Raw genomic sequence first — 24,486 nt, 5'->3', positions numbered from 1 at the left:
CGCGGAAGGAGGAACAAGAGTCAGTGTACATCAGACAGCGAGGAGGAGGAGGCACGTGCGTCTGTCCTCTCCTGCCCGCTAGACTCCCTCGTTTAAGGTAACAATAACAGCAAATAATGAATGTCTTGTAATTAACACAGCATTTTAAGTCACTCCAGGCGAGATGTCGGGAAAAGTCAAGAATAGGACCTACTTTCTAAGCACTGAAACAAGCATGCATGATAAAAGCAAGCACTCTGTGGTTAGAGCGCTGGCTTCACAATCCAGAGGACCGGGGTTCGATTCCCTGGCCGGGTGGAGATATTTGTGTGTGTCTCCTTTGACGTGTAGCCACTGTTCACTGTTCACTGTTCGCTGTTCGCTGTTGAGTGTTGAGGTAGCAGTGAGTAGGTATGGGATGTCAATGGAGGAGATGTGAGCTTACAGAATACGAGACCTGGACAGGCTGATAGCATGGGCAGACAGGTGGGACATGGGCAGACAGGTGGCAGATGGAGTTTAATTCTAAAAGTGTGAGGTTCTGCATTTAGGTCAAGACAACACAAACTTTAGCTATGAGCTGGAGGGATGTTGGCTAGAGGCAGTAGAGGAAGGAAAGGATTTAGGAGTAGTGATAGACAGGACTATGACATTTTGAAAGCAATGTTTAGAAGCAAGAAATAGGGCAAATAGGATCCTGGGTTTTATAAATAGAAATGTTAGTTATAAAGGTAAGGAAGTGGTGCGTAGCTTATATAATTCCTATGTTAGGCCCCATTTAGAGTATTGCATACAGGCCTGGTCACCCCACTATAGGCAGGATATCAACATGTTAGAAGCAGTTCAGAGAAGAGCAACTAGGATGATACCAGCATTAAAGCGCCTGGAGTATAGAGATAGATTAAAGGAATTAAACATGTTTTCATTTGAGAGGAGATGTATAAGAGGGATATGATAGAGTTATTTAAAATGTTCTCAGATACAAACTACATAGATGTGAGATCTTTCTTTACCTTAGAGGAGGAAGTAGGACTAGAAATCATGGCAGGAAGATTAGAAAGCAAGGCTGCAGGTTAGATATAAGAAAATATTTCTTTAGTCATAGAGTGGTAGACTTCTGGAATGCATTGCCAGAGACGGTTGTAAATAGCACTAGTTTGACAATGTTTAAAAACAGATTAGATAAGCACTTAAATTTATTAGATTTATAATTATGTATAGCACTGCATGATAGTTTTATAAGAAATTTACTATAGTTAAACAAGACATGATCCCCATGTATGGGGATCACAGATTGTAGAGGAATTCACTGCAGGACTTAGCCCTGTTAATGGGCCAAATATTTAGAATTAGTATATAATGTATTGTGTACTTGTAAGTGTATCTTTAAGTACTGATCACCAGGGTGCTGTGTGACTGGTACAGGAGAACCTAGATGTGCCCTGGTGGCCCTGCGTTATAATATTATTTAGGTTATGTTAGGTTAGGTTATGTTGTCCCGGTGTGTGGTGTGTGGCTGGTCTCAGGCCTAGCCCAAGATCGGAAATAATGAGCTCTGAGCTCGCTCCGCAGGGTGACGTCTGGCTGTCCCGTCACACACACCACCACATCAAACAGTGAATGTGTATGAAGTATTTAATGTGTGCACGGCTTCTGTCAGGCTGTAGTGATTGAATGCAGAATTAAGTCTAGATTAATTTGGTTGTTAGTTTGGTACAATAAACTCTAGATTTGTTGTTACAATTTACATGTTCAGTAAGTCCACTAGGCCTACCTGCCACAGATGAATAATAACGCAGGAACGGACCCAGAAATGTGCAGTGGTCAGCCAATTGTTCTCTTAACCCCTTCAGTACTGGGACACTTTCTTACCTTGAGATTTGCGTACCATTAGAACATTAGGACATTAGGAAGGGTGTATGGAGGTCAGAAGATTAATGGCCACAGTCTTCACTATTTTAACCCCTTCAGTACTGGGACACTTTCTTACCTTGAGATTTGTGCACCATTAGACCATTTTATTGACATTAGGAAGAGTCTATGGAGGACAGAAGATTAATGGCCACAGTCTTCACTATTTTAACCCCTTCAGTACTGGGACACTTTCTTACCTTGAGATTTGTGTACCATTAGACCATTTTATTGACATTAGGAAGGGTCTATGGAGGTCAAGAGATTAATGGCCACAGTCCTCACTATTTTAACCCCTTCAATACTGGGACACTTTCTTGCCTTGAGATTTGTGTACCATTAGACCATTAGGACATTAGGAAGGGTCTATGGAGGACAGGAGATTAATGGCCACAGTCTTCACTATTTTAACCCCTTCAGTACTGGGACACATTGTTACCTCGAAATTTGTGTACCATTAGACCATTTTATTGACATTAGGAAGGGTCTATGGAGGTCAGAAGATTAATGGCCACAGTCTTCACTATTTTAACCCCTTCAGTACTGGGACACATTTTTACCTTGAGATTTGTGCACCATTAGACCATTTTATTGACATTAGGAAGGGTCTATGGAGGTCAGGAGATTAATGGCCACAGTCTTCACTATTTTAACCCCTTCAGTACTGGGACACATTGTTACCTCGAAATTTGTGTACCATTAGACCATTTTATTGACATTAGGAAGGGTCTATGGAGGTCAGGAGATTAATGGCCACAGTCTTCACTATTTTAACCCCTTCAGTACTGGGACACATTTTTACCTTGAGATTTGTGCACCATTAGACCATTTTATTGACATTAGGAAGGGTCTATGGAGGTCAGGAGATTAATGGCCACAGTCTTCACTATTTTAACCCCTTCAATACTGGGACACTTTCTTGCCTTGAGATTTGTGTACCATTAGACCATTTTATTGACATTAGGAAGGGTGTATGGAGGTCAGGAGATTAATGGCCACAGTCCTCACTATTTTAATCACCCACGGAGCTTTCTGAAGCTGTGTCAAATCACCAAATAGTCACCAGAATGAATATGGAAACAGGATTTGTAACATGGCGGCAGACTGGTGTATGGATTGTGACTTTGGGATATTTGTATGTTTGGAAATATAGTTAGATTTGTTAAGGTTAGAAATTTATTTACAGATCGCCATATTTCACCTCTTGGCTCCTCCCCCCCTAAACCCCATGACTCCCCACAGTCCCCGAAGCTTGCTGGAGCATGGGGGGATGGAGGAAAGGGAGGAGGTCCTATTCTTGACATTTACTGAGATGTTTTAGTAATTACTTAAGGAAAGGCATTGTTTTGCCAATTACATATTAAATACTGGATAATTATTTGAGGTCAGCGTTTGAAGGAGTGTATGTAATTTGTATGTAATTCTGAGGTCACCATTGAGGAATTACTTGGTGAATTACTACCTAGGTGTAATTAGGCATGCCCCCACCCCCCCTGGATACCTGCCCCATACTGTTTTGTCGCCTAGGGTCTCTATGGCTGGGTTCTCCACGGGGAAATGGACCTTATCGTGTCTTTTGGGATTTGAAGAGTGACAGACACACAGACAGACACACACCTAACCAGACAGACACACAGACAGACAGGTAGCTTTATGTCAATGCTAAATGTCATGTATTATTGACTGAGACTAACTGATTCTCTCTCTCTCTCTCTCTCTCTCTCTCTCTCTCTCTCTCTCTCTCTCTCTCTCTCTCTCTCTCTCTCTCTCTCTCTCTCTCTCTCTCCTCAAAAAATAATAATAATAGATCTTTCTAACCTAACCTAACCTTGACCCCCTCCCCCTCACAAACAGGGCCACCTCCCCCCCCCACCATGTACTGCTGGGGGTCAACCGTGAATGGGGAGTTGGGGGTCGGGGCGCCAGAGGTCGAGCAGGTGACCTTGCCGACCTTTATGGATTTCTCCGAGTCTTGGCGGGTCAAGCAAGGTTAGTGATGGTGGTGGTAGTAGTAGTAGTAGTAGTAGTAGTAGTAGTAAGTAATTTATTTGAAGTAGTTTTAAGTGTCTTGTGGTGGTGGTGGTGGTGGTGGTGGTGGTGGTAGTAGTAATAGTGGTGGTGGTGGTAGTAGTAGTAGTAGTAGTAGTAGTAGTAGTACTACTAGTACTACTACTACTTACTACTACTAATAACTACAACTAATAATAATCTACTACTACTACTACTCTCTACTACTACTACTACTCTCTCTCTCTCTCTCTCTCTCTCTCTCTCTCTCTCAATCTCTCTCTCTCTCTCTCTCTCTCTCTCTCTCTCACAGTGGCATCCGGACTGACCCACTCGCTCTTTCTTTCTGAGGACGGGTTAGTGTACAGCTGTGGCAACAATGAGGTCGGCCAGCTCGGACACACCAAGATCACAAGGCGTCCTGGTGAGAGAGAGAGAGAGAGAGAGAGAGAGAGAGAATGATTAATTGTGTTTTATATGACAAAAAAAAATATTGGACTTATCATGAGAGAGAGAGAGAGAGAGAGAGAGAGAGAGAGATTAACCACTGTATTTTCACCAAGCAGAACAGATTGACAGCCTTCACAACTACAGCATCTCACAAGTGGCAGCTGGTGATCAACACTCGCTCGCTCTTACCTCCTGGGGCCTGGTGAGTGTAGTAGTAGTAGTAGTAGTAGTAGTAGTAGTGTGTGAGGGAGTCAACTTACACCCCTGCCTACTTACACCCCTGCTTCACCCACAGATCTATGCGTGGGGTGACAATGGCTTCGGACAGCTTGGGGTGAATTCCTGTGACAGCTTTTCCGACACTCCGAAGTTGGTGAAGACGCTGGCTCGGCAGGTCACAGTGCAGGTCACCGCGGGCGCCAACCACTCCCTCGCGCTGACCAGTGGTGTGTGGGGGTGTCGGGGTGGTGTAGGGTGGTGTGTGTGTGTGTGTGTGTGTGGTGTTTTGGTGTTGATTAAGTTTTTCTGTGTGTTTGTGTTTCTTGCTCTATCTCTCTCTCTCTCTCTCTCTCTCTCTCTCTCTCTCTCTCTCTCTCTCTCTCTCTATCTCTATCTCACACACACAAATTTTCCAGACGGCAGTGTTTATGCTTGGGGCCAAAACACCTTAGGGCAACTGGGACTGGGGCACAAAAACGGACCCCAGAGAGACCCGGCCCTTGTGACCTCCCTAGCCGGCACCCCCCTAGTGCTGGTGGTGGCCTCGGGTCATCACAGCGCCGCCCTGACCCAGGCTGGCTTTCTCCTTGTGTGGGGGTCAAACAAACATGGCCAGCTTGGGTACACTCCTAAGTCAGACCCACTTGTCAGGTTTGTATTTCTGCAATATTTTGGGTGTTGAGTGTGCTAGGGTGGTCAAAATTGGAGGGCAGGTGGAGGAAACATGGAGGAAGGGGTGTGTAGGTGGAGGTGTGTGGAGGTAACTTGTGGAGGGAGATATGGAGGAAAGATTGCGAACTTTTGGAGGTAAAAATGTATTATTTAAACTTGAAACTATCAAAGAGAAGTACTATTTTTGACTGATAGGAGTGCGTTAGGATAGTCAAAACTGGAGGGAAGGTGGAGGAAACATGGAGGAAGGTCTGCAAAGGTGGAGGAATGTGGAGGTAACTTGTGGAGGAGGAGGAGGAAGGAAATAACAATAATAATAGTGAAAAATCTATCAGCAAAATTAATCCTAGTCTCTCCCTCACAGTGACACCCCAGCGTTAGTGCCAAACCTTGCCTCCTATTCCGAGCCGGTCCGCTATGTGGCACTGGGAGAGAGCCACACTGCCACACTCGACTCACTGGGCAAGGTGTGTGTGTGAGAGAGAGAGAGAGAGAGAGAGAGAGAGAAAGAGAGAGAGAGAGATGAAAAAAAGAAATAGAGAGAGAGAGAGAGAGAGACCGAAAAAAAAGAGAGAATGTATATATATGTATGTATATATAAATATGTTTTTGTGTGACCTTATGACCTTCCTCTGACCTTTTGACCTTCCTTTGACCTTTTGACCTTTTGACCTTCCTTTGACCTTTTGACCAGGTGTGGACCTTTGGCTACGGGCGATATGGTCAGCTGGGTCACGGCACCACCGACAACTGCCCCATACCTCGCACAGTGCTTGACCTTTGTGGCTCCAAGGTCAGCCAGGTCGCATGTGGGAGAGGTCACACACTTGTCTACATCCCGTCACAGGTCAGAGGGGGGGAGGGAGAGAGAGAGGAGGGAGTGAGAAAGGTTGAGAGAGAGAGAGAGAGAGAGAGAGAGAGAGAGAGAGAGAGAGAGAGAGAGAGAGGGATAGAGAAAGACAGAGAGAGAGAGAGAGAGAGAGAGAGAGAGAGAGAGAGAGAGAGAGAGAGACACACACACACACACACACACAGAGAGAGAGAGACACACACACAGAGAGAGAGAGAGAGAGACACACACACACACACACACACACACACACACACACACACACACACAGAGAGAGAGAGAGAGAGAGAGAGAGAGAGAGAGAGAGAGAGAGAGAGAGACACACACACACACACACACACACACACAGAGAGAGACAGAGAGACACACAGACACACCCCTGACCTAACCACCCTCCTAACCACCCCAGGGTCACGTGTATGCGTTTGGCCAGGGGTTCTCTGGGCAGCTGGGCACCAAGACACCCCACAGCCGGGCAATGCCGCAGGTGGTGGTGGGGCCCTGGCTCTCCCCGGGGGGTGCCAGCCTGCTAGACAGTGACGAAGAGTGCCCCAGTGTGTATGTCAAACAGGTAAGGAGGAGGAGGAGGAGGAGGAGGAGGAGAGGAGGAGGAGGAGGAGGAGAAGAGCATTTGAGTATAAGGAAGAGGAGGAGGAAGAGAAGTTTTGTGTTTTGTTGAAGGAGGAGGAGGAGGAGGAGGAGGAGGAGGAGGAGGAGGAGGAGGAGGAGGAGAAGTTTTATGTTTTGCCAAAGGAGGAGGAGGAAGAAGAAGAAGAAGAAGAAGAAGAAGAAGAAGAGGGTTTTAAAATGAGGAAGAAGAAGAAGAAGAAGAGGAGTGTTTGGAAATAAGGAGGAAGAGGAGGAGGAAGAAGAAGAAAATGTTAATAAATAAGGAGGAGGAGAGGAGGAGGAGGAGGAGGAGGATAAGAAGGAGGAGGATAAGGAGGAGGAGGAGGAGGAGGAGGAAGAGGATATCAATGTAATGAACAATAATAATAATAATAATTTTCTCTCTCTCTCTCTCTCTCTCTCTCTCTCTCTCTCTCTCTCTCTCTCTCTCTCTCTCTCTCTACAGATCTTCGCAGGGGGTGACGTCAGCATGGCTAGTGTCAGCAAGGAGGGGGGGGTGGCTCCTGACTTCTGCAGGCCCCCACAGACCCCCCCAAACGCCTCCTCAAACGGCCCCTATCCAAACAGCCCCCTTAGAATCCAGGAGTGTTTTATTAAGCAACTTTTGTCAATCGGAGAAGATGACATGATTGATGATGATTTGTTTAAGTGAGTGTGTGTTTGGGGGTGTTTGGATGTGTTTTTGGGGGTGTTTTGAGTGTTTTTGGGGTGTTTTGAGTGTTTTGGGGTGTTTTGTGTTTTGAGTGTTTTGGGTGTTTTGTTTTGGGGTGTTTTGAGTGTTTTTGGTGTGTTTTGGGGTTTTGGTGGTGTTTTGGGGGTGTTTTGAGTGATTTTTGGGTGTGTTTTAAGTGTTTTGGGTGTGTTTGGATGTGTTTTGAGCATGTTTGGAAATGTTTTGAATGTTTGGGATTATTTTCAATGTGTTTATATGTGTTTGGGTGTGTTTTGGGTGTATTTGAATGCATTTTAAGTATGTTTGGATGCGTTTTGAGTGCGTTTGGATGTTTTAAATGTATTTCCTTACTCTATCATTACTTCTTCACTTCCAAACACTGAAAAACAAACGTGTCAATAATATTTCCACATGTCGTTTGGTTTACACGTCCAAACACTGACCCGTTTGCAAACACACAGGTACACGGAGACGGCGTTTGCCTCAGTGTGCGCTTGGAACAGCTCCTTCACGCTTGCTGGCTCACACAAACACACGCATGGATTGGACTACCGTTTGGCTGAAGATTGTGTCGCTCAAATTGGCCGTATTTCTAGGGAGAGCATTCAGGAAGTGGTGAGTGTGTGCGTTTGTGTGCGTGTGTGTATGTGTGTGTGTGTTTGTGTGTTTTTTCAGGGAAGGGTGTTGGTCATTGTGTGTGATTATTGCAAACGCACACCAATCCGTTATCGAGGCAATCCAAACGCACTTTAAAAACCCACAAAAAAACATGAAAATGCACTCAAATTTTGGTACACACATCCACACACACTCAACAAACACACACACAAAACCATATAAAAACACACCCATCCATTTCCAAAGCATTCCAAGCGCACTAAAAAAAATAAAAATAAAAAAAACGAAAACGCACAAAAATTTAAACTTACATCCACACACACTCAACAAACACACACACACACACCCATCCATTTCCAAAGCATTCCAAACGCACTAAAAAAAAAAAAAAAACGCACAAAAATTTAAACACACACCCACACACACTCAACAAACACACACACAAAATCTCACAAACGCACGTTGATCCGTTTCCGAGATAATCTAAACACATGCAAACACCAACAGATCCACGCTGGTATTCAAAACGTGGCGAAGAGTCTTCCTTCACGTCCCCCCAGCCAGGATGCCTTGCGCTGTTACGTCCTTCTTCCTCTATACAAGGACTTTTAGATGCAAAACAAATACGGAAATTCCAAACACCATATGCTGAAGCTGTCTTGAAGCTTAGCAAGGACATGGCGGAAGTCTTCAGTGAGTTTGGATGTGTTTGGTTAGCTGGGTGTGTTTGGGTATGTTTTTGGGTGTTTGGTGTGTTTTGGTGTTTTGGTGTGTTTGGGGTGTGTTTGGTATGTTTTTGGGTGTTTGGAGTGTGTTTGGGTATGTTTTGGGGTGTTTGGGGCGTTTTGGGTGTTTTTGTGTGTTTTTTGGGTGTTTTTGGATATTTTTGGTGTTTGGTGTGTTTTGGTGAGTTTTGGGGTGTGTTTGAGTGTTTTTGGGTGTTTGGTATGTTTTGGGTGTTTGGAGGTGTTTGTGTTTTGGGTGTGTTTGGGTGTTTTGGTGTGTTTTGGTGTGTTTGGGTATGTTTTGGGTGTTTTGAGTGTTTTTTAGGTGTTTGGAGTGCATTTGAGTGCATTTTTGAGTTTTTTTTAGGTGTTTGGAGTGCATTTGGGGGTGTTTTTTACTGTTTTTTTTTTTTTTTTTGAGTGTAAATAAATATGTAACACTCTCTCTCTCTCTCTCTGTCTGTCTGTCTGTCTCACACAGGATCATGGCTTGGTGTCCTTCCTGTGGATTTCACCCAGCGATTGGTGACTGTCTATAAGAGTGTCGTAGTGCATATACTGAATGCCGCCCACCAGTCCTGCTCAAAGGTGAGAGAGAGTGAGAGAGAGAGAGAGAGAGAGAGAGAGAGAGAAAGAGAGAGAGCAAATTTACCTAACCTAAGAGAGAGAGAGAGAGAGAGAGAGAGGTTATTTATGTGAGAATGTGAGAAAGTTTATTTGTCAGAGAGAGAGAGAGAGAGAGAGAGAGAGAGAAAGAAAGAAAGAAAGAAAGAAAGAAAGAGAGAGAGAGAGATAAGTTAAAATTATTATATTTCTTCATAAAAAACACTAATTAAATTTATATTCCTTAGAGAGAGAGAGAGAGAGAGAGAGAGAGAGAGAGAGAAATTTACCTAACCTACACACACACACACAAACAAAATAAGAGAGAGAAAAAGAGAGAGAGAGAGAGAGAGACAACAAAACACTCTAACCCCCTATCCTCAAAACCTCCCCAAAACCCCCTAAATCTAACCCCGTCCCCCCTCCTGCCCCCCCACAGACGGACCGACGTGCCCTGGTGTCATCCCTGCGTCTCCTGTCTCTAATTCACTCCCTCAATTTCCAAGCGGGGTGTCGAGTCGGCCGTTTGAATTACGATGACTTTTACATCCCGGAAATCGCTGAGAAGATTGACATCAGGAACGATTATCTTAACTGGATGAATACGAAGCTTCACCCGCTGTCCAGAAAGGAGGTGGGTGCGTTTGGGGTGTGTTTTGAGGGTGTGAGGGGTGTTTTTGGTGTGTTTTGGGGTGTGAGGGGTGTTTTGGGTGTGTTTTTGAGTGTTTTTAGGGTGTTTTGAAGGTGTGAGGGGGGTTTTGGTGTGTTTTGGTGTTTTTGAGTGTGTTTTGGGTGTGTTTGGATGTATTTTGAGGTGTGAGGGTGTTTTGGGTGTTTTAGGGGTTTTGGTGTGTGTTTTGGGATGTTTGGGTGTGTTTTAGTATGTTTTGGGGTGTTTTAGTGTTTTAGAGTGTGTGAGGATAATTTTGGGGTGTTTTGGGGTGTTTTGGGTGGTTTTGAGGATGTGAGGGTGTTTTGAGTGTTTTGGTGTGTTTTGGGGTGTGAGGATGTTTTGGTGTGTTTTGGGTGTGAGGATTTTTGAGTTGTTTTGAGTGTTTTTGGTGTATTTTGGTGTGTTTTGAAGATGTGAGGGATGTTTTTGAATGTTTTTGGGGTGTTTTGGTGTGTTTTGCTGTGTTTAGAGTGTTGTGGGTGCCTGTGAATGTGCTTTGGTGTGTTTGCCAGTGTTTTGATGTGTTTTGGGTGTATTTAGAGTGTGTTTGGGGTGTTTTATGGTGTTTTGGGGTGTGTGTGGACATTTTATTTTTTATTTTCCTTGTTAAACCCTTAAAAAACTTCCTTATATCTAAAAACCTATTTATAACTCTAGAAACCATTAAAACACCCTTATACACTTTTGAAACCCTAGAAACCATTAAAACACCCTTATACACTTTTGAAACCCTGTGTAAACCCTTAGAACCTCTTAAAATGGCCCCTTACTGAGCTAATCCCTTAGAACCCATTAAAATGCCCCTTTACTGAACTAATCCCTTGTTTTGCAGAGTCCGATCCTCTTCTGTGAGTATCCCTTCTTGTTCGACCCCAGGCCAAGACTCTCCTGCTTAGGTGTGATGCTACAAGACAGGTGAGAGAATGGTTGAAAGAAAGGACTATTTTGACAATGATAGGAGTGTGGTAGGGTGGTCAAAATTGGAGGGAAGGTGGAGGAGAGGTGGAGGAAGGGATGTGTAGGTGGAGGAGCGTGGAGGTAACTTGTGGAGGGAGATATGGAGGAAAGATTGCGAACTTTTGGAGAGAAAATGAGAAAAAATGTCAGGTTTTTGATGTTTGATTATCTTAAAAAAAGGACTATTTTGACTGATAGGAGTGTGGTAGGGTGGTCAAAATTGGAGGGAAGGTGGAGGAGAGGTGGAGGAAGGGATGTGTAGGTGGAGGAACATGGAGGTAACTTGTGGAGGGAGATATGGAGGAAAGATTGCAAACCTTTGGATGGAAAGATTGGAAAAAGTGTCAGGTTTTTGTGTAAGACTATCTTAGAAAAGGACTATTTTGACAATGATAGGAGTGTGGTAGGGTGGTCAAAATTGGAGGGAAGGTGGAGGAAACATGGAGGAAATAGTTTACTGGAGGAAAAATCTGGAGGTAACTTGTGGAGGGAGATATGGAGGAAAGATTGCAAACTTTTGGATGGAAAGATTGGAAAAAGTGTCAGGTTTTTGTGTAAGACTGTCTAAGAAAAGGACTATTTTGACTGATACAAGACAACTAGCTAAACACACACACACACACACCAAAACACCGTGACACCCTCTCTCTCTCTCTCTCCCCAACAGATGCAAGGGGCAATCCAAGCGGCCGTTTTAAACAGTAACCCAATGCTGTGGCTGTTTGACCCCTCACAAGTCCAGTTTCTAAACATCCACATTCGAAGGACACACATAGTTGAGGATACTATTGGCCAGCTCCTGCACCATGAGGTCACAGATTACAAACGCCCTCTTAAGGTGCGTTTGAGGGTGTTTTGGGGGGTTTTGGCGTATTTTTGGGTGTGTTTTGGGGGGTGTAGTGTGTTTTGGGTGTTTTTGGTGTGTGTTGTGTAGTTTTGGGGTGTTTTGGTGTGTTTTTGAGGTGTTTTTAGGATGTTTTGGAGTGTTTTGGGGTGTTTTTTTTGGTGTGTTGGGGTGATTTGGGAGTGGTTTGGTGTGTTTTGTGGTGTTTTTGAGGTGTTATGGTGTGTTTTGGGTGTTTTTGAGGTGTTTTTGGGTGTTTTGGAGTGTTTTTGGGGTGTTTTTGTGTGTTTTGGGGTGTTTTTGGTGTTTTGTGTGTTTTTGGGGTGTTTTGGTGTGTTTTGGAGTGTTTAGGTGTGATTTGATGTATATTAACCTAACCTATACTCATCTCCACTTACCTCCACTCACCTCAACTCATCTCCACTGACCTCCACTCATCTCCACTTACCTCCACTGACCTCAACTCATCTCCACTGACCTCCACTCACCACCACTTACCTCCACTGACCTCAACTCATCTCCACTGACCTCCACTCATCTCCCGGCAGGTGCACTTCATCGGGGAGGAGGCGGAGGACGCTGGAGGAGTTAGGAAGGAGTTTTTTCTACTACTCCTGCGAGACATCCTCAATCCTGACTATGGAATGTTTATGGAGTATCCCGAGACACGTAGGATTTGGTTCAAGGAGGGTGCCCTGGAGACTGCCGCCACCTATGTCCTCATTGGTGGGGCTTTGGGGGTGTTTTGGGGTGTTTAGGAGTGTGTTTGAGTGTAAATTTGTGTTTTAGGGTGTTTTGGGTGTGTTTGAGTGTAAATGTGTGTTTTTAGGGTGTTTTTGGGGGTGTGTTTGAGTGTAAATGTGTGTTTTTAGGGTGTTTTGGGGTGTGTTTGAGTGTAAATTGTGTTTTTGGGGTGTTTTGATGTTTTTTGGGGTGTTTTGGTGTGTTTTTGGGAGTGTTTGGGGTGTTTGGATTTTTTTTGTGGTTTGTGGGCATTTTGGGGTGTGTTTGAGTGTAAATTGTGTTTTAGGGTGTTTTTGATGTTTTTTTTGGGGGTGTTTGGAGTATGTTTGGTGTGTTTTGGGGGGGTGTTTTGGATGTTTTGGGGTGTTTTGGTGTGTGTTTTTGAGTGTAGGGGTGTAGAGGGGTGTGTTTGAGTGCAAATGTGTCTTTTTGGGTGTATTGGGATGTTTGAGTGTTTTGGGGTGTTTGGGTCTTTTGAGGGTCTATGTTTGAGTGTAAATTGTGTTTTTTTGGGTGTTTTGAGTGTGTTTGGGATGTTTTGTGGGTGTGGAGGGGTGTGTTTGAGTGTAAATTTGTGTTTTTGGGGTGTTTTTGGTGTCTATTGGGGTGTTATGGGGGCTTTGAGTGTGTTTGGGGTGTGGAGGGATGTGTTTGAGTGTAAATTGTGTTTTGGGGTTTTAAGTGTGTTTTGGAGTGTTTTTGGACATTTTGTTGTGTTTGGGGGTGTTTTGGTGTTGAAATGTGTTTTTGGGATGTTTTTAGTGTGTTTGGATGTGTTTTAGTGTGTAGGGGTATGTTTGAGCATAAATTTGTGTTTTGGTGTGTGTGGTGTGTGTTGTGTGTTTGGGGCATTTGGTGTGTTGGTGTGTTTGGGGTGTGTTTTGGGGCATTTTGGGTGTTGAGTGTGTTTGGGTGTGTTTTGTGATATTTTGAGTGTGTTTTCTGGTATTTTGAGTGTGTTTGTGGGTGTTCTGGGGCATTTTGGGTGTGTTTTGCAGTATTTTGAGTGTTTGAATGTATTTTGAGTGTGTTTTGGGGCATTTGAGTGTGTTTTGCAGTATATTGAGTGTGTTTGTGGTATTGAGTTTTGAGCGTGTTTTGTGGTATATTTAAAGTGTGTTTGAGTGTGTTTTGAGGCATTTTGAGTGTGTTTTCCAGTATTTCGAGTGTGTTCAAGTGTATTTGGGATGTTTGAGCGTGTTTGGCAGACGTTTTGGGGTGTTTTAAGTGTGTTTTGAAAGTGTTGGTGTGTGTCTACTACTACTACTACTACTACTACTACTTTTTTTTTCAGGCATAGTGTGTGGGCTGGCTATCTATAACTTCACCATCATCAATCTCCCTTTCCCTATCGCCCTCTACAAGAAGCTGCTAGGGGAGGCTGTGGGCTTAGAGGATCTTGGTGACCTTGACCCCACGCTGACCAGGTAGGTGCTGTTGTAGTAGTAGTAGTAGTAGTAGTAGTAGTGGTGGTGGTGTGGTGGTGGTGGTAATAATGTGTGTGTGTGTGTGGGGCTGTCTCAAACACACACACACACTAATTAATCTATTTATCTTAATATTAGACCAGCAATCTCTCTCTCTCTCTCTCTCTCTCTCTCTCTCTCTCTCTCTCTCTCTCTCTCTCTCTCTCTCTCTCTCTCTCTCTCTCTCTCTCTCTCTCTCTCTCTCTCTCTCTCTCTCTCTCTCTCCTCTCCTCCTCTCTCTCTCTCTCTCTCTCTCTCTCTCTCTCTCTCTCTCTCTCTCTCTCTCTCTCTCTCTCTCTCTCTCTCTCGTTCTCTCTCTCTCGTTCTCTCTCTCGTTCTCTCTCTCTCTCTCTCTCTCTCTCTCTCTCTCTCTCTCTCTCTCTCTCTCTCTCTCTCTCTCTCTCTCTCTCCTCTCTCTCTCTCTCCTCTCTACCATCCTACTACTACTACTACTACTACTACTACTACTACTACTATTCGGCAGGTCTCTCCGTGACTTGCTGGAGTATGAGGGGGAGGACGAGGAGGAAGTTTATGGCCTCAACTTCACGGTGACTGAGGACAACTTCGGGGAGTGTAAGAGTGTTCCGCTGAAGGCCGGCGGGGAGGACACACCCGTCACACACCTGAACAAGTGAGATATCTGGGGTTTTTGGTGTTTTTTATGGTGTTTTGGTGTGTTTTTTGGGATGTTTTGAGCCTGAACACTTAAAAACACATCAAAAACACCACAAAACACCTATAAAACATCCATGAAACACCCAAACACCCAAAAACACTCATAAAACACCACAAACCCTCAAAACATCCCAAAACCCCAAAACACTCAAAAACCCCAAAACACCACAAAACACTCAAAAAAAACCCCAAAAACACCACAAAACACTCAAAAACTCCCCTAAAAACACAAAAAAAAACACAAAACACCCAAAAAACACCACAAAACACCCAAAAACACCCTTCACTAACCTCCTCCGCTTCCAGACAGGAGTATGTGGATCTACTGGTGGACTACAAGCTAACCACAAGCATTGACAAGCAGTACAAGGCTTTCCATGATAAGTTAGAAATTGGTGTTTTTTTTTTTTTTTTTGGGTGTTTTGGGGACGTTTTGAGCCTCAACACTTAAAAACACCAAAAACACCACAAAACACATATAAAACATCCATAAAATACCCATAAAATACCCAAAACCCCCAAAAACACCCATAAACACCACAAAACACTCATAAAACACCACAAAACACCCAAAAACATCCCAAAACCCCAAAAACACTCAAAACCCCCAAAACCTAAAACACTCAAAAACACTCAAAAACACCCAAAAACACTCAAAAACTCCCTAAAAACACCCAAAAAACACCACAAAACACCATAAAACACCCCTCACTAATCCCCCTCCGCTTCCAGACAGGAGTATGTGGATCTACTGGTGGACTACAAGCTAACCACAAGCATTGACAAGCAGTACAAGGCTCTTTCCTTAATAAGTTAGAAATTGGTGTTTTTTTGGGGGTGTTTTGGGGATGTTTTGAGCCTGAACACCTAAAAACACACCAACACCACCACAAAACACCTATAAAACATCCATAAAACACCCAAACACCACAAAACACCCAAAAACACCACAAAACCCCTCAAAAACATCTCAAAACCCCCAAAACCACCCCAAAACACTCAAAAACACCCCAAAAACCTCAAAACCCCCCAAAAAAACCTAAAAACACTCAAAAAAAAACAAAAAACACCCAAAAAACACCATAAAACACCCTTCACTAACCCCCTCCACTTCCAGACAGGAGTATGTGGATCTACTGGTGGACTACAAGCTAACCACAAGCATTGACAAGCAGTACAAGGCTCTTTCCTTAATAAGTTAGAAATTGGTGTTTTTCAGGTGTTTTCTAGTGTTTTGGGGTGTTTTTTGGGATGTTTTGAGCCTGAACACTTAAAAACACACCAAAAACACCACAAAACACATATAAAACATCCATAAAATACCCAAAAACACCATAAAACATCCATAAACACCACAAAACACCCAAAAACACTCATAAAACACCACAAAACCCCTCAAAAACATCTCAAAACCCCCAAAACACTCAAAAAACCCCAAAAACACCACAAAACACTCAAAAACTCCCAAAAAACACCCAAAAAACACCATAAAACACCCCTCACTAACCCCCTCCGCTTCCAGACAGGAGTATGTGGATCTGCTGGTGGACTACAAGCTAACCACAAGCATTGACAAGCAGTACAAGGCTTTCCACGATGGATTCTACAGAGTGTGCGGCGGAATTGTCCTCAAACTCTTTCAGCCAATGGAACTGATGGACCTGGTGACTGGGAACGAGAATTATTCGTGGAAGGAACTCCAGGAAAACACTGAATATAAGGTGGGGGTGGAGGGAGGGGAAGGAGGGTGGGTGTGGGAGAGAGGGGGAAGGAGGGTGGGTGTGGGGAGAGAGAGAGGGAGATGGAAGGGAGAGATGGAGGCAGAGAGGAAGGGAATGAGGGAGGTAGAGAGATAGAGAGAGAGATATGTGAGAGTGAGAGAGAGAGAGAGATGAGAGAGAGAGAGAGATAGAGATATGTGAGAGAGAGAGAGAGAGATAGATAGAGATATGTGAGAGAGAGAGAGAGATGAGAGAGAGAGAGAGAGAGAGAGATATGTGAGAGAGAGAGAGAGAGAGAGAGATGAGAGAGAGAGAGAGAGAGAGAGATATGTGAGAGAGAGAGAGAGAGAGAGAGAGAGAGAGAGAGAGAGAATGAGAGAGAGAGATATATATGAGAGAGAGAGAGATATGAGAGAGAGAGAGAGAGAGAGAGAGAGAGAGAGAGAGAGAGAGAGAGATATGAGAGAGAGATATGTGAGAGAGAGAGAGAGAGAGAGATATGTGAGAGAGAGAGAGAGAGAGAGAGAGAGAGCGAGAGAAAGAGCACTTTAGAACACTGTATTTCTAGTTTAACAGGTAGAACAGCACTTTAGAACACCGTATGACTGGAACAGCACTTTAGAACACTGTATTTACTAGTTTAACAGAGAGAACAGCACTTTAGAACACTGTATTACTAGTTTTAACAGGTAGAATATTGACAGGTTTGCATCATTTTCAGGGTGAGTATTTTCCGAACCACCCTGTCATCTTAACGTTTTGGGAAGTGTTCCACGAGCTGTCACTGGACCAGAAGAAGCTGTTTCTCAAGTTCCTCACAGGCACTGACAGGGTTCCCATTCTCGGCATGAAGGTGAGACAGAGAGAGAGAGGGAGAGAGAGAGACGAGAGACGAGAGAGAGAGAGAGAGACAAGAGACGAGATAGAGAGCGAGTGGAGAGACGAGAGACAAGAGAGAGAGTGGAGAGACGAGAGACAAGAGAGAGAGACAAGAGACGAGAGAGGAGAGACGAGAGAGAGAGAGAGTGGAGAGACGAGAGAGAGAGGGGGGGGGGGGAAGCTAACATCTCATGAGGCCGAGAGAGAGAGAGAGAGAGAGATTGCTTCTTCTTCTTCTCGATCTTCTTCTTCCTCTTCCTCTTTTTTTCTTCCTCTCTTCTTCTTCCTCTTCCTCTCTTCTTCTTCTTCTTCTTCTTCTTCTTCTTCCTCTTCCTCTCTTCTTCTTCCTCTTCCTCTTCTTCTTCTTCTTCTTCTTCCTCTCTTCTTCTTCTTCTGAAAAGTGTGTAATTTTAAACTAATAATAATAATAATAATAATAATAATAATAATAATGTCTTTCTCTCCTACACACACACACACACACACACACACTTAAATACACTCAAAACACACACATTTAAACACCCTCTAAAAACACTCAAAAAAACACACACACTTAAATACACTAAAAAAAAAACACACACACACAGGCCCTCAAGCTGATCATCCAGAGCACAGCAGACGACAGCTTCCTCCCGGTGGCTCACACATGCATTGCCCAGCTTGACCTTCCCAAGTACAACACAAAGGAGAAGCTTAAATACAAGCTTCTACAGGCCATCCAGCAGAGTGAAGGGTTTGGCCTGGTGTGAGGGGGGGGTGTCAGGGTGTGTGTTAGGTGTGTTTTGAGTGGGTGAGGGTGTGTTTGGGTGTGTTTTGGGGTGTTTGTGGTGTGTTAGGGTGTGTGAGGTGTGTTTTGGGGTGTTTGAGGTGTGTTAGGTGTGTTTTGGGGTGTTTGAGGTGTGTTAGGGTGTGTGAGGTGTGATTGGGATGTTTGAGGTGTGTAAGGGTGCGTTTTTGGGTGTTTGAGGTGTGTAAGGGTGCGTTTTTGGGTGTTTGAGGTGTGTGGGTGTGTTTGGGTGTTTGAGGTGTGTTTGGATGTGTTTGAGTGTTTGAGGTGTGTTTGGTGTGTAAGGTGTGTTTGAGGGTGTGTTTTGAGTGTGATGGGTGTGTGTGTGTGTGTTTGGGTGTATTTTGGGTGTGTTTGGTGTGTGTGAGGGTGTAAGAGTGTGTTTTAGGGGTGTGTGAGGGTGTAAGAGGGTGAGGGGTGTGTCCTGGGGTGATATAAGAAGATGCTGTGATGAGGTTAAGAGTCATTTAGAGAGAGAGAGAGAGAATATATGAGGATACAAATTCAGAATGTTACTACTACTACTACTACTACTACTACTACTACTATTGAACAAGTGCCTAGAAATGACTAGAAAAAATGTAAATTACCTTTATTATTATTATTATTATTATTATTATTAGTGTGTTTTATTTGAGCCTTGTAACACTGAGTTTACCATTAAAGAAAATGAGAAACCCACTTGTATTATTATCAGAGAGAGAGAGAGACAGACAGAGAGAGAGACACACACACAGACAGACAGACAGAGAGAGAGAGACACACACAGACAGACAGACAGACAGAGAGGGAGATAGAGAGACACACACAGACAGAGAGGGAGGGAGAGAGACACAGACAGACAGAGAGGGAGGGAGAGAGACACAGACAGACAGAGAGGGAGGAGAGAGAGAGAGAGAGAGAGACAGACAGACAGAGAGAGAGAGACAGACAGACAGACAGAGAGGGAGGGAGAGAGAGAGACAGACAGACAGAGAGAGAGGAAGGGAGAGAGACACAGACAGACAGAGAGGGAGGGAGAGAGACACACACAGACAGAGAGGGAGGGAGAGAGACAGACAGACAGAGAGAGGGAGGGAGACACACACACAGACAGAGAGAGAGAGACACAGACATACAGACAGAGACGGAGAGACACAGAGAGAGAGAGAGAGAGAGGTACTTTCTTTCCCTCACCACCACCACTACTACTACCACTACCACCACCACCACCCTTCAAAATTAATTACACACAACACTGCCATATTGGACCATGGACCTACTGACACACACACACACACACACACACTTACAACAGCAAGGTTTACAATGTGTCGTGGCCCAGCGTGTCATAGCGTGTTGTGTGGCGTGTCAGAGCTCGGTGGTGGAGGTGTGTAGGGGGCGTGCGGTGGTGGGGGGAGGGAGGGGGAGATGGATCCTTGATACACAAACCCGGCCGGAATCTGCAAAAAGGCCAAGAGTCTTAATGTTACCATATATTTGAACACACACACACACACACACACACTCTCTCTCTCTCTCTCTCTCTCTCATACTAAAGGCCGGTGTGTGGATCGAATTTTGCGTGCGTGTGTGTGTGTGTGTGTCATCACCATCCCACGCCCAAGGTACCAAAACACTGCCAGGTCACACAGATTTCACACTAAAAAGCTTGTCTATATTCTAAAACACCTTCCTCTCTCATCATCACTGCTTTCCAAAGGCTCCAGTTAAAGATACTCATGTTTTGAAGGGTGACGGATTGGCAAGATTTCTGGTGGATTAAGAGGAAAAACTGTCTTACAAAACCCAGCTACTATGCGTTTCAGGGCCCTGGCAACACTGTTTTTCGCAAATATCTCCTGAACGAAGAGGTGAACTAGTACGGCATTTTGGCAGAGTTTGTTTGACACCCACACCTAATTTTTGGCAACATAGGGCATTGATGAATGTTAGAGATCTGAAACGAGGGAGGCATAACGTAGGTGTGACTGTCTACCCCGCTCACCTATTCAATTTGAGGAACAGGTGACCGCGCGGTTCTTCTCCTAAATGGCAAGTCTTGTAACCATTTCGACCACTGTACATGGGAGAGTAAAGAAGGTGTGGTAGCAAGCGTGTGGCAGGCTGTGTTTCATCTTCACCTAACGCACTCTTAACCCTTCAACCGCGGCGATCGCTTATGTAATCATGAACTTTCGCGGGGAATGTTTTAAATTTTCGTGGCGCGTTTCCCTTCAGACGCTCTTGTGACTCCTCCCCACTTAGTGTTGCCATGATGAGGGCTCCAGATACTATAACAAGGTGGTTGATTGCTATGGTGGCCCGTTCTGTTCTTGTTTCTCTCTTCTTAGCGGCGCTGGTCTTGGTGGAACTCTTCAGGAAGTCGGCAATAAGTTTCTAGCAGTTTGGGAAGTAGTTCTTGGTGGGCGGTGCATCCTCCTGGTTGAAGAAGGTGTCCCACTGTCACTGGCTGATGTCCTTGGTGGTTGTGGCAGCGTCAGGGGTTGTCTTCTTCATATCCTTTGCTTGCCGGCCTTCTTTAGGTGCAGGGGAAGCAGTGGTGTGGTGAGGCAGGTCTGTGGTGTGGCTCTGTAGGCTTGTGTCGGTGTCTACCACATCCACGACCTTGTTCTCTTCCTCTTCCTCCTCGGTGTCCGTTCCTTCCTCCATACGGTCTTCGTGGCGAGGTTCTTTGGGCGGCTGGCGTCTTCTCTGCGTCTTCTGAGCGCGATGGTGTGGTGGTGAAAGCTTCCTCAGGGATGCTTATGGCAGGCAGCCCGTTGTGGTTCAGCAGAAGCGGTATGAAGGTGTGCAGGCGGCGGGTGTTGTTGCCTGCGAGCACTTGTGCCGTACAGATGCAGGCTTTCATCTTGAGGTCCGCTTCTGCTGCTTTCCCTGCCTTGGGAGACGATTTAGGGCGGGGAGGAGGGCGTTCCTGGTTGCCTTCCCTGGTGACCTCTCTAGCCTCTGGTCCTTTCTTCCCCTTGAAAGTGGTGAAGGTGGCGGAGTCTCCTTCTCGGGAAGCACTTTCCTGAAGGATCTCTTCAGGCCAGAGTAGTGGACCAAGAAGTCTTTGTTGGCTACGGAGTCACGAATGAAGCCACAGCCAGACTTCCTGTTGTACCACTTGAAGGTACTGTACCTCGGTGTTGCTGAGCGGCCATCGCGCAGGTCTTCAGAGCTGCCAGATCGACTATAGCCAATATTTCCCTGCATACAAGCTAAAATTTCCCTTTTCAACCTAGAACTTCCTTATTTCTTACGTTTAGGAGTCAAGATTACACAAAACACTAAATTATTTATACATATTCAGGGTCAAAACACAAAATTATTTATTCACATTCAGGGGCAAAAAACGTAAGAGCTAATATTTCTCTCCATAATTTTCCCTTTTTAGCGATTTTTCTTCCCTGTCATAGTCAAAATTTCTCTAAAACAAAGAAATTTCCCTGCATCTGGCACCTCTGCAGGTCTTCTCGCTCTAGCTTGCCTAAGAGGCCTCACTTCAGTTGTTACGGAAAAGTAGGAGACACCTGGCAACTCCTCTTGACTCGTCGGGTAGAATCCAGCCTTGAGTATTACAGAAAACGTAGAAAACTTTATAGGGAGACCAAATTATGGTACAGTTTATTACTTCTCTCTCAATCAAGAGATTATTGTTATTATATCAGCTTGAGAGAGAGAGAGAGAGAGAGAGAGAGAGAGAGAGAGAGAGAGAGAGAGAGAGAGAGAGAGAGAGAGAAACGCGTAGAAAACTGCCCATCTTGGTACCACTCAGCTCCCAACCCGGAGCATACAGTGCACCCGACGTGTCACAAGTTTCCCGCGCTTTTCAAACCCCACGAAGTTTTGTTGGCCTATTTCTTGCTCTATTTATTTATTTAGATTCAAAACTTCGGTATTACAGCATTTTGGATGTCTGCCAATTCAAAATATATTCTTTCTGCCACGGGAATGTTAATATTCAAGGCGCACCAAACCATTCAGCATTTAGGAATTATATACACATTTCTTTTATTTATCTATTTATGGCACCTCCTATCTCAAAACCCACTCGCTAGGAAGCCCAACCTACACTCGGACCGTGGACAAGATTCGAACCTATGCGCTTGGAAACCCCTGGGACCACAAAGCACGCCTGGTTCTCAATCGATCAATGTTAATGCGTCACACGTGTGGTCATGTCTCCTGGTTCGTCTTTGTTCGACTGAATGGTTCACACAATGGTTTGAGACATGGTATATATTTGAACCTTTTCTGCATATAAAAAAAACATCAAATCTTTAATATACATGTTTATTGAAGAGACAGAGAGAGACAGAGTAACGACAACGGAGCGAGGAACAGGGGAACACAGCATTGAAGTTAGTTGGTTGGCAGGGGTAGACAGTCACCCCTACCTCATTCGTCTTAGATCTTTAAAATTCATCAATGCCTATGTTGGCAGAAATTAGGCCGGGTGTCAAACTCTGCCAAGATGCCATACTAGTTCAACGTTGCTCAGGAGGAAAACTGTTGCCGGGGCCCTGAGACGCATAGTAGCTGTCTGTAGCCTTGGAACATTGTCGTGGTGTCAGAATTCCGTGTTTTTGAGGGTGTTTGGATAGTTCTGGTCACGTATTGGCAACATTTCAGGTGTTTTAAGTAAAGAAACTGTCTTGGAAACCTGCCTAGTTCTCTCTGGCCTTGGAAAAAATCTGTCACAGCCTTCCCTGCCATGTGCAATCTTCCAATCTAGTATAAACCCCATTCTTACCTTTATCATCGTGTTTGTCCGCCATCCTTCCCTGCCGCGCCACCCACGCCCGTCAGCAGCCGCGCCAGCCATCCAACACCCACGCCAGGACACCACAAACCGCCCACACCACACTGTTTTCGCGATAGAGAGCAAAATATAAGAACTTTTGCCGACTCTCCGCTGCCACGAACGTCTCAGGAGTGAAGGAGGCCGTGTCACGTGATCTCCACCAATCAAAGCCCGCGCAGGTGTGACGTGAGGGTAGTTAAGAGATCTGGCCGCTGATTGGCTGTTGGTGACGCGGTGTTGAAGGTCCCTCGCGCTTTGAAAGGTGTCTCTGTGGTGTTGATAAGCTTTCTCTAATCTACACACACACACACACACACACACACACACACACACACACACACCTTGAATGATAATTAACTAACAAACAAAGATCTATTACATTTATTGAAAACCTTTACAAAAATCTACCACCACCACCACCACCACCACTACAAGCACGGGTCCACACAACACACCACCTCAAAAGTGGACCTTGACGTGGCGTGCAATGTCAGCCTTTGTCTTGAAACACTTGCCACAATCATCACACTTAAAGTCCCTCAGCCCAGTGTGTCTGAAGGTGTGTTTGTTGAGATTAGAAATGGTGGCAAATCTTTTCCCACACTCATCACACTCATAATTCCTAACACCACTGTGTGTCAGCCTGTGTGTGGTGAGGTGAGACTTGTAGGCAAATGTCTTGCCACACTCACCACACTCATAATTCCTAACACCACTGTGTGTCACCCTGTGTGTGGTGAGGTGAGACTTTGTGGTAAATGTCTTGCCACACTCACCACACTCATAATTCCTAACACCACTGTGTGTCAGCCTGTGTGTGGTGAGGTGAGACTTGTGGCAAATGTCTTGCCACACTCACCACACTCATAATTCCTAACACCACTGTGTGTCACCCTGTGTGTGGTGAGGTGAGACTTGTAGGCAAATGTCTTGCCACACTCACCACACTCATAATTCCTAACACCACTGTGTGTCAGGCTGTGTGTGGTGAGGTGAGACTTTGTGGTAAATGTCTTGCCACACTCACCACACTCATAATTCCTAACACCACTGTGTGTCAGGCTGTGTGTGGTGAGGTGAGACTTTGTGGTAAATGTCTTGCCACACTCACCACACTCATAATTCCTAACACCACTGTGTGTCAGGCTGTGTGTGGTGAGGTGAGACTTTGTGGTAAATGTCTTGCCACACTCACCACACTCATAATTCCTAACACCACTGTGTGTCAGGCTGTGTGTGGTGAGGGAAGACTTGTAGGCAAATGTCTTGCCACACTCACCACACTCATAATTCCTAACACCACTGTGTGTCAGGCTGTGTGTGGTGAGGTGAGACTTTGTGGTAAATGTCTTGCCACACTCACCACACTCATAATTCCTAACACCACTGTGTGTCAGGCTGTGTGTGGTGAGGTTAAACTTTCTGGTAAATGTCTTGCCACACTCACCACACTCATAATTCCTAACACCACTGTGTGACAGGCTGTGTGTGGTGAGGGAAGACTTGTGGAAATGTCTTGCCACACTCACCACACTCATAATTCCTAACAAGCCTGTGTCTCCCCACACCTGAGGCTGACTGCTGCTGCTGGTGCTGGTGCTGGTGCTG

General features: G+C 44.9%; 1 protein-coding gene and 1 long non-coding RNA gene across 4 annotated transcripts; one reads left to right on the top strand and one right to left on the bottom strand.

Annotated features, from left to right (window-relative positions):
- Positions 1-18,139, top strand: LOC123504811 (probable E3 ubiquitin-protein ligase HERC4). Its single transcript, XM_045255647.1, is given in 24 exon segments — positions 1-97; positions 3,745-3,879; positions 4,211-4,321; positions 4,464-4,549; positions 4,643-4,793; positions 4,983-5,217; positions 5,603-5,705; positions 5,933-6,085; positions 6,498-6,659; positions 7,164-7,366; positions 7,853-8,006; positions 8,517-8,616; positions 8,619-8,702; positions 9,216-9,322; positions 9,777-9,971; positions 10,843-10,879; positions 10,882-10,925; positions 11,635-11,805; positions 12,360-12,537; positions 13,850-13,982; positions 14,506-14,655; positions 16,222-16,420; positions 17,142-17,273; positions 17,890-18,139. Coding segments are annotated over 23 exon segments (3,165 nt in total). The 5' UTR covers positions 1-97; positions 3,745-3,764; the 3' UTR covers positions 18,052-18,139.
- LOC123504819 lies at positions 17,578-23,064 on the bottom strand. Of its 3 annotated transcripts, none has more exons than XR_006674966.1 (3): positions 22,828-23,063; positions 19,382-19,531; positions 17,578-17,622 (listed from the first exon to the last, which is right to left on the bottom strand). It is a non-coding gene; the product is annotated as an uncharacterized LOC123504819 (long non-coding RNA). The 3 variants fall into 3 exon arrangements; XR_006674968.1 differs by lacking the exon at positions 17,578-17,622 and adding an exon at positions 17,654-17,672 and having other exon boundaries at positions 22,828-23,064; XR_006674967.1 differs by lacking the exon at positions 17,578-17,622 and adding an exon at positions 17,654-17,692.
- Positions 23,065-24,486: the final 1,422 nt, after the last annotated feature.

The sequence above is a fragment of the Portunus trituberculatus genome, chromosome 2 (assembly GCF_017591435.1).
Source record: "Portunus trituberculatus isolate SZX2019 chromosome 2, ASM1759143v1, whole genome shotgun sequence".
In the NCBI taxonomy this organism is placed as follows: domain Eukaryota; kingdom Metazoa; phylum Arthropoda; class Malacostraca; order Decapoda; family Portunidae; genus Portunus; species Portunus trituberculatus.
Note: the sequence above shows the minus strand (reverse complement) of the source record. Positions and strands in the feature narration are given on the sequence as shown.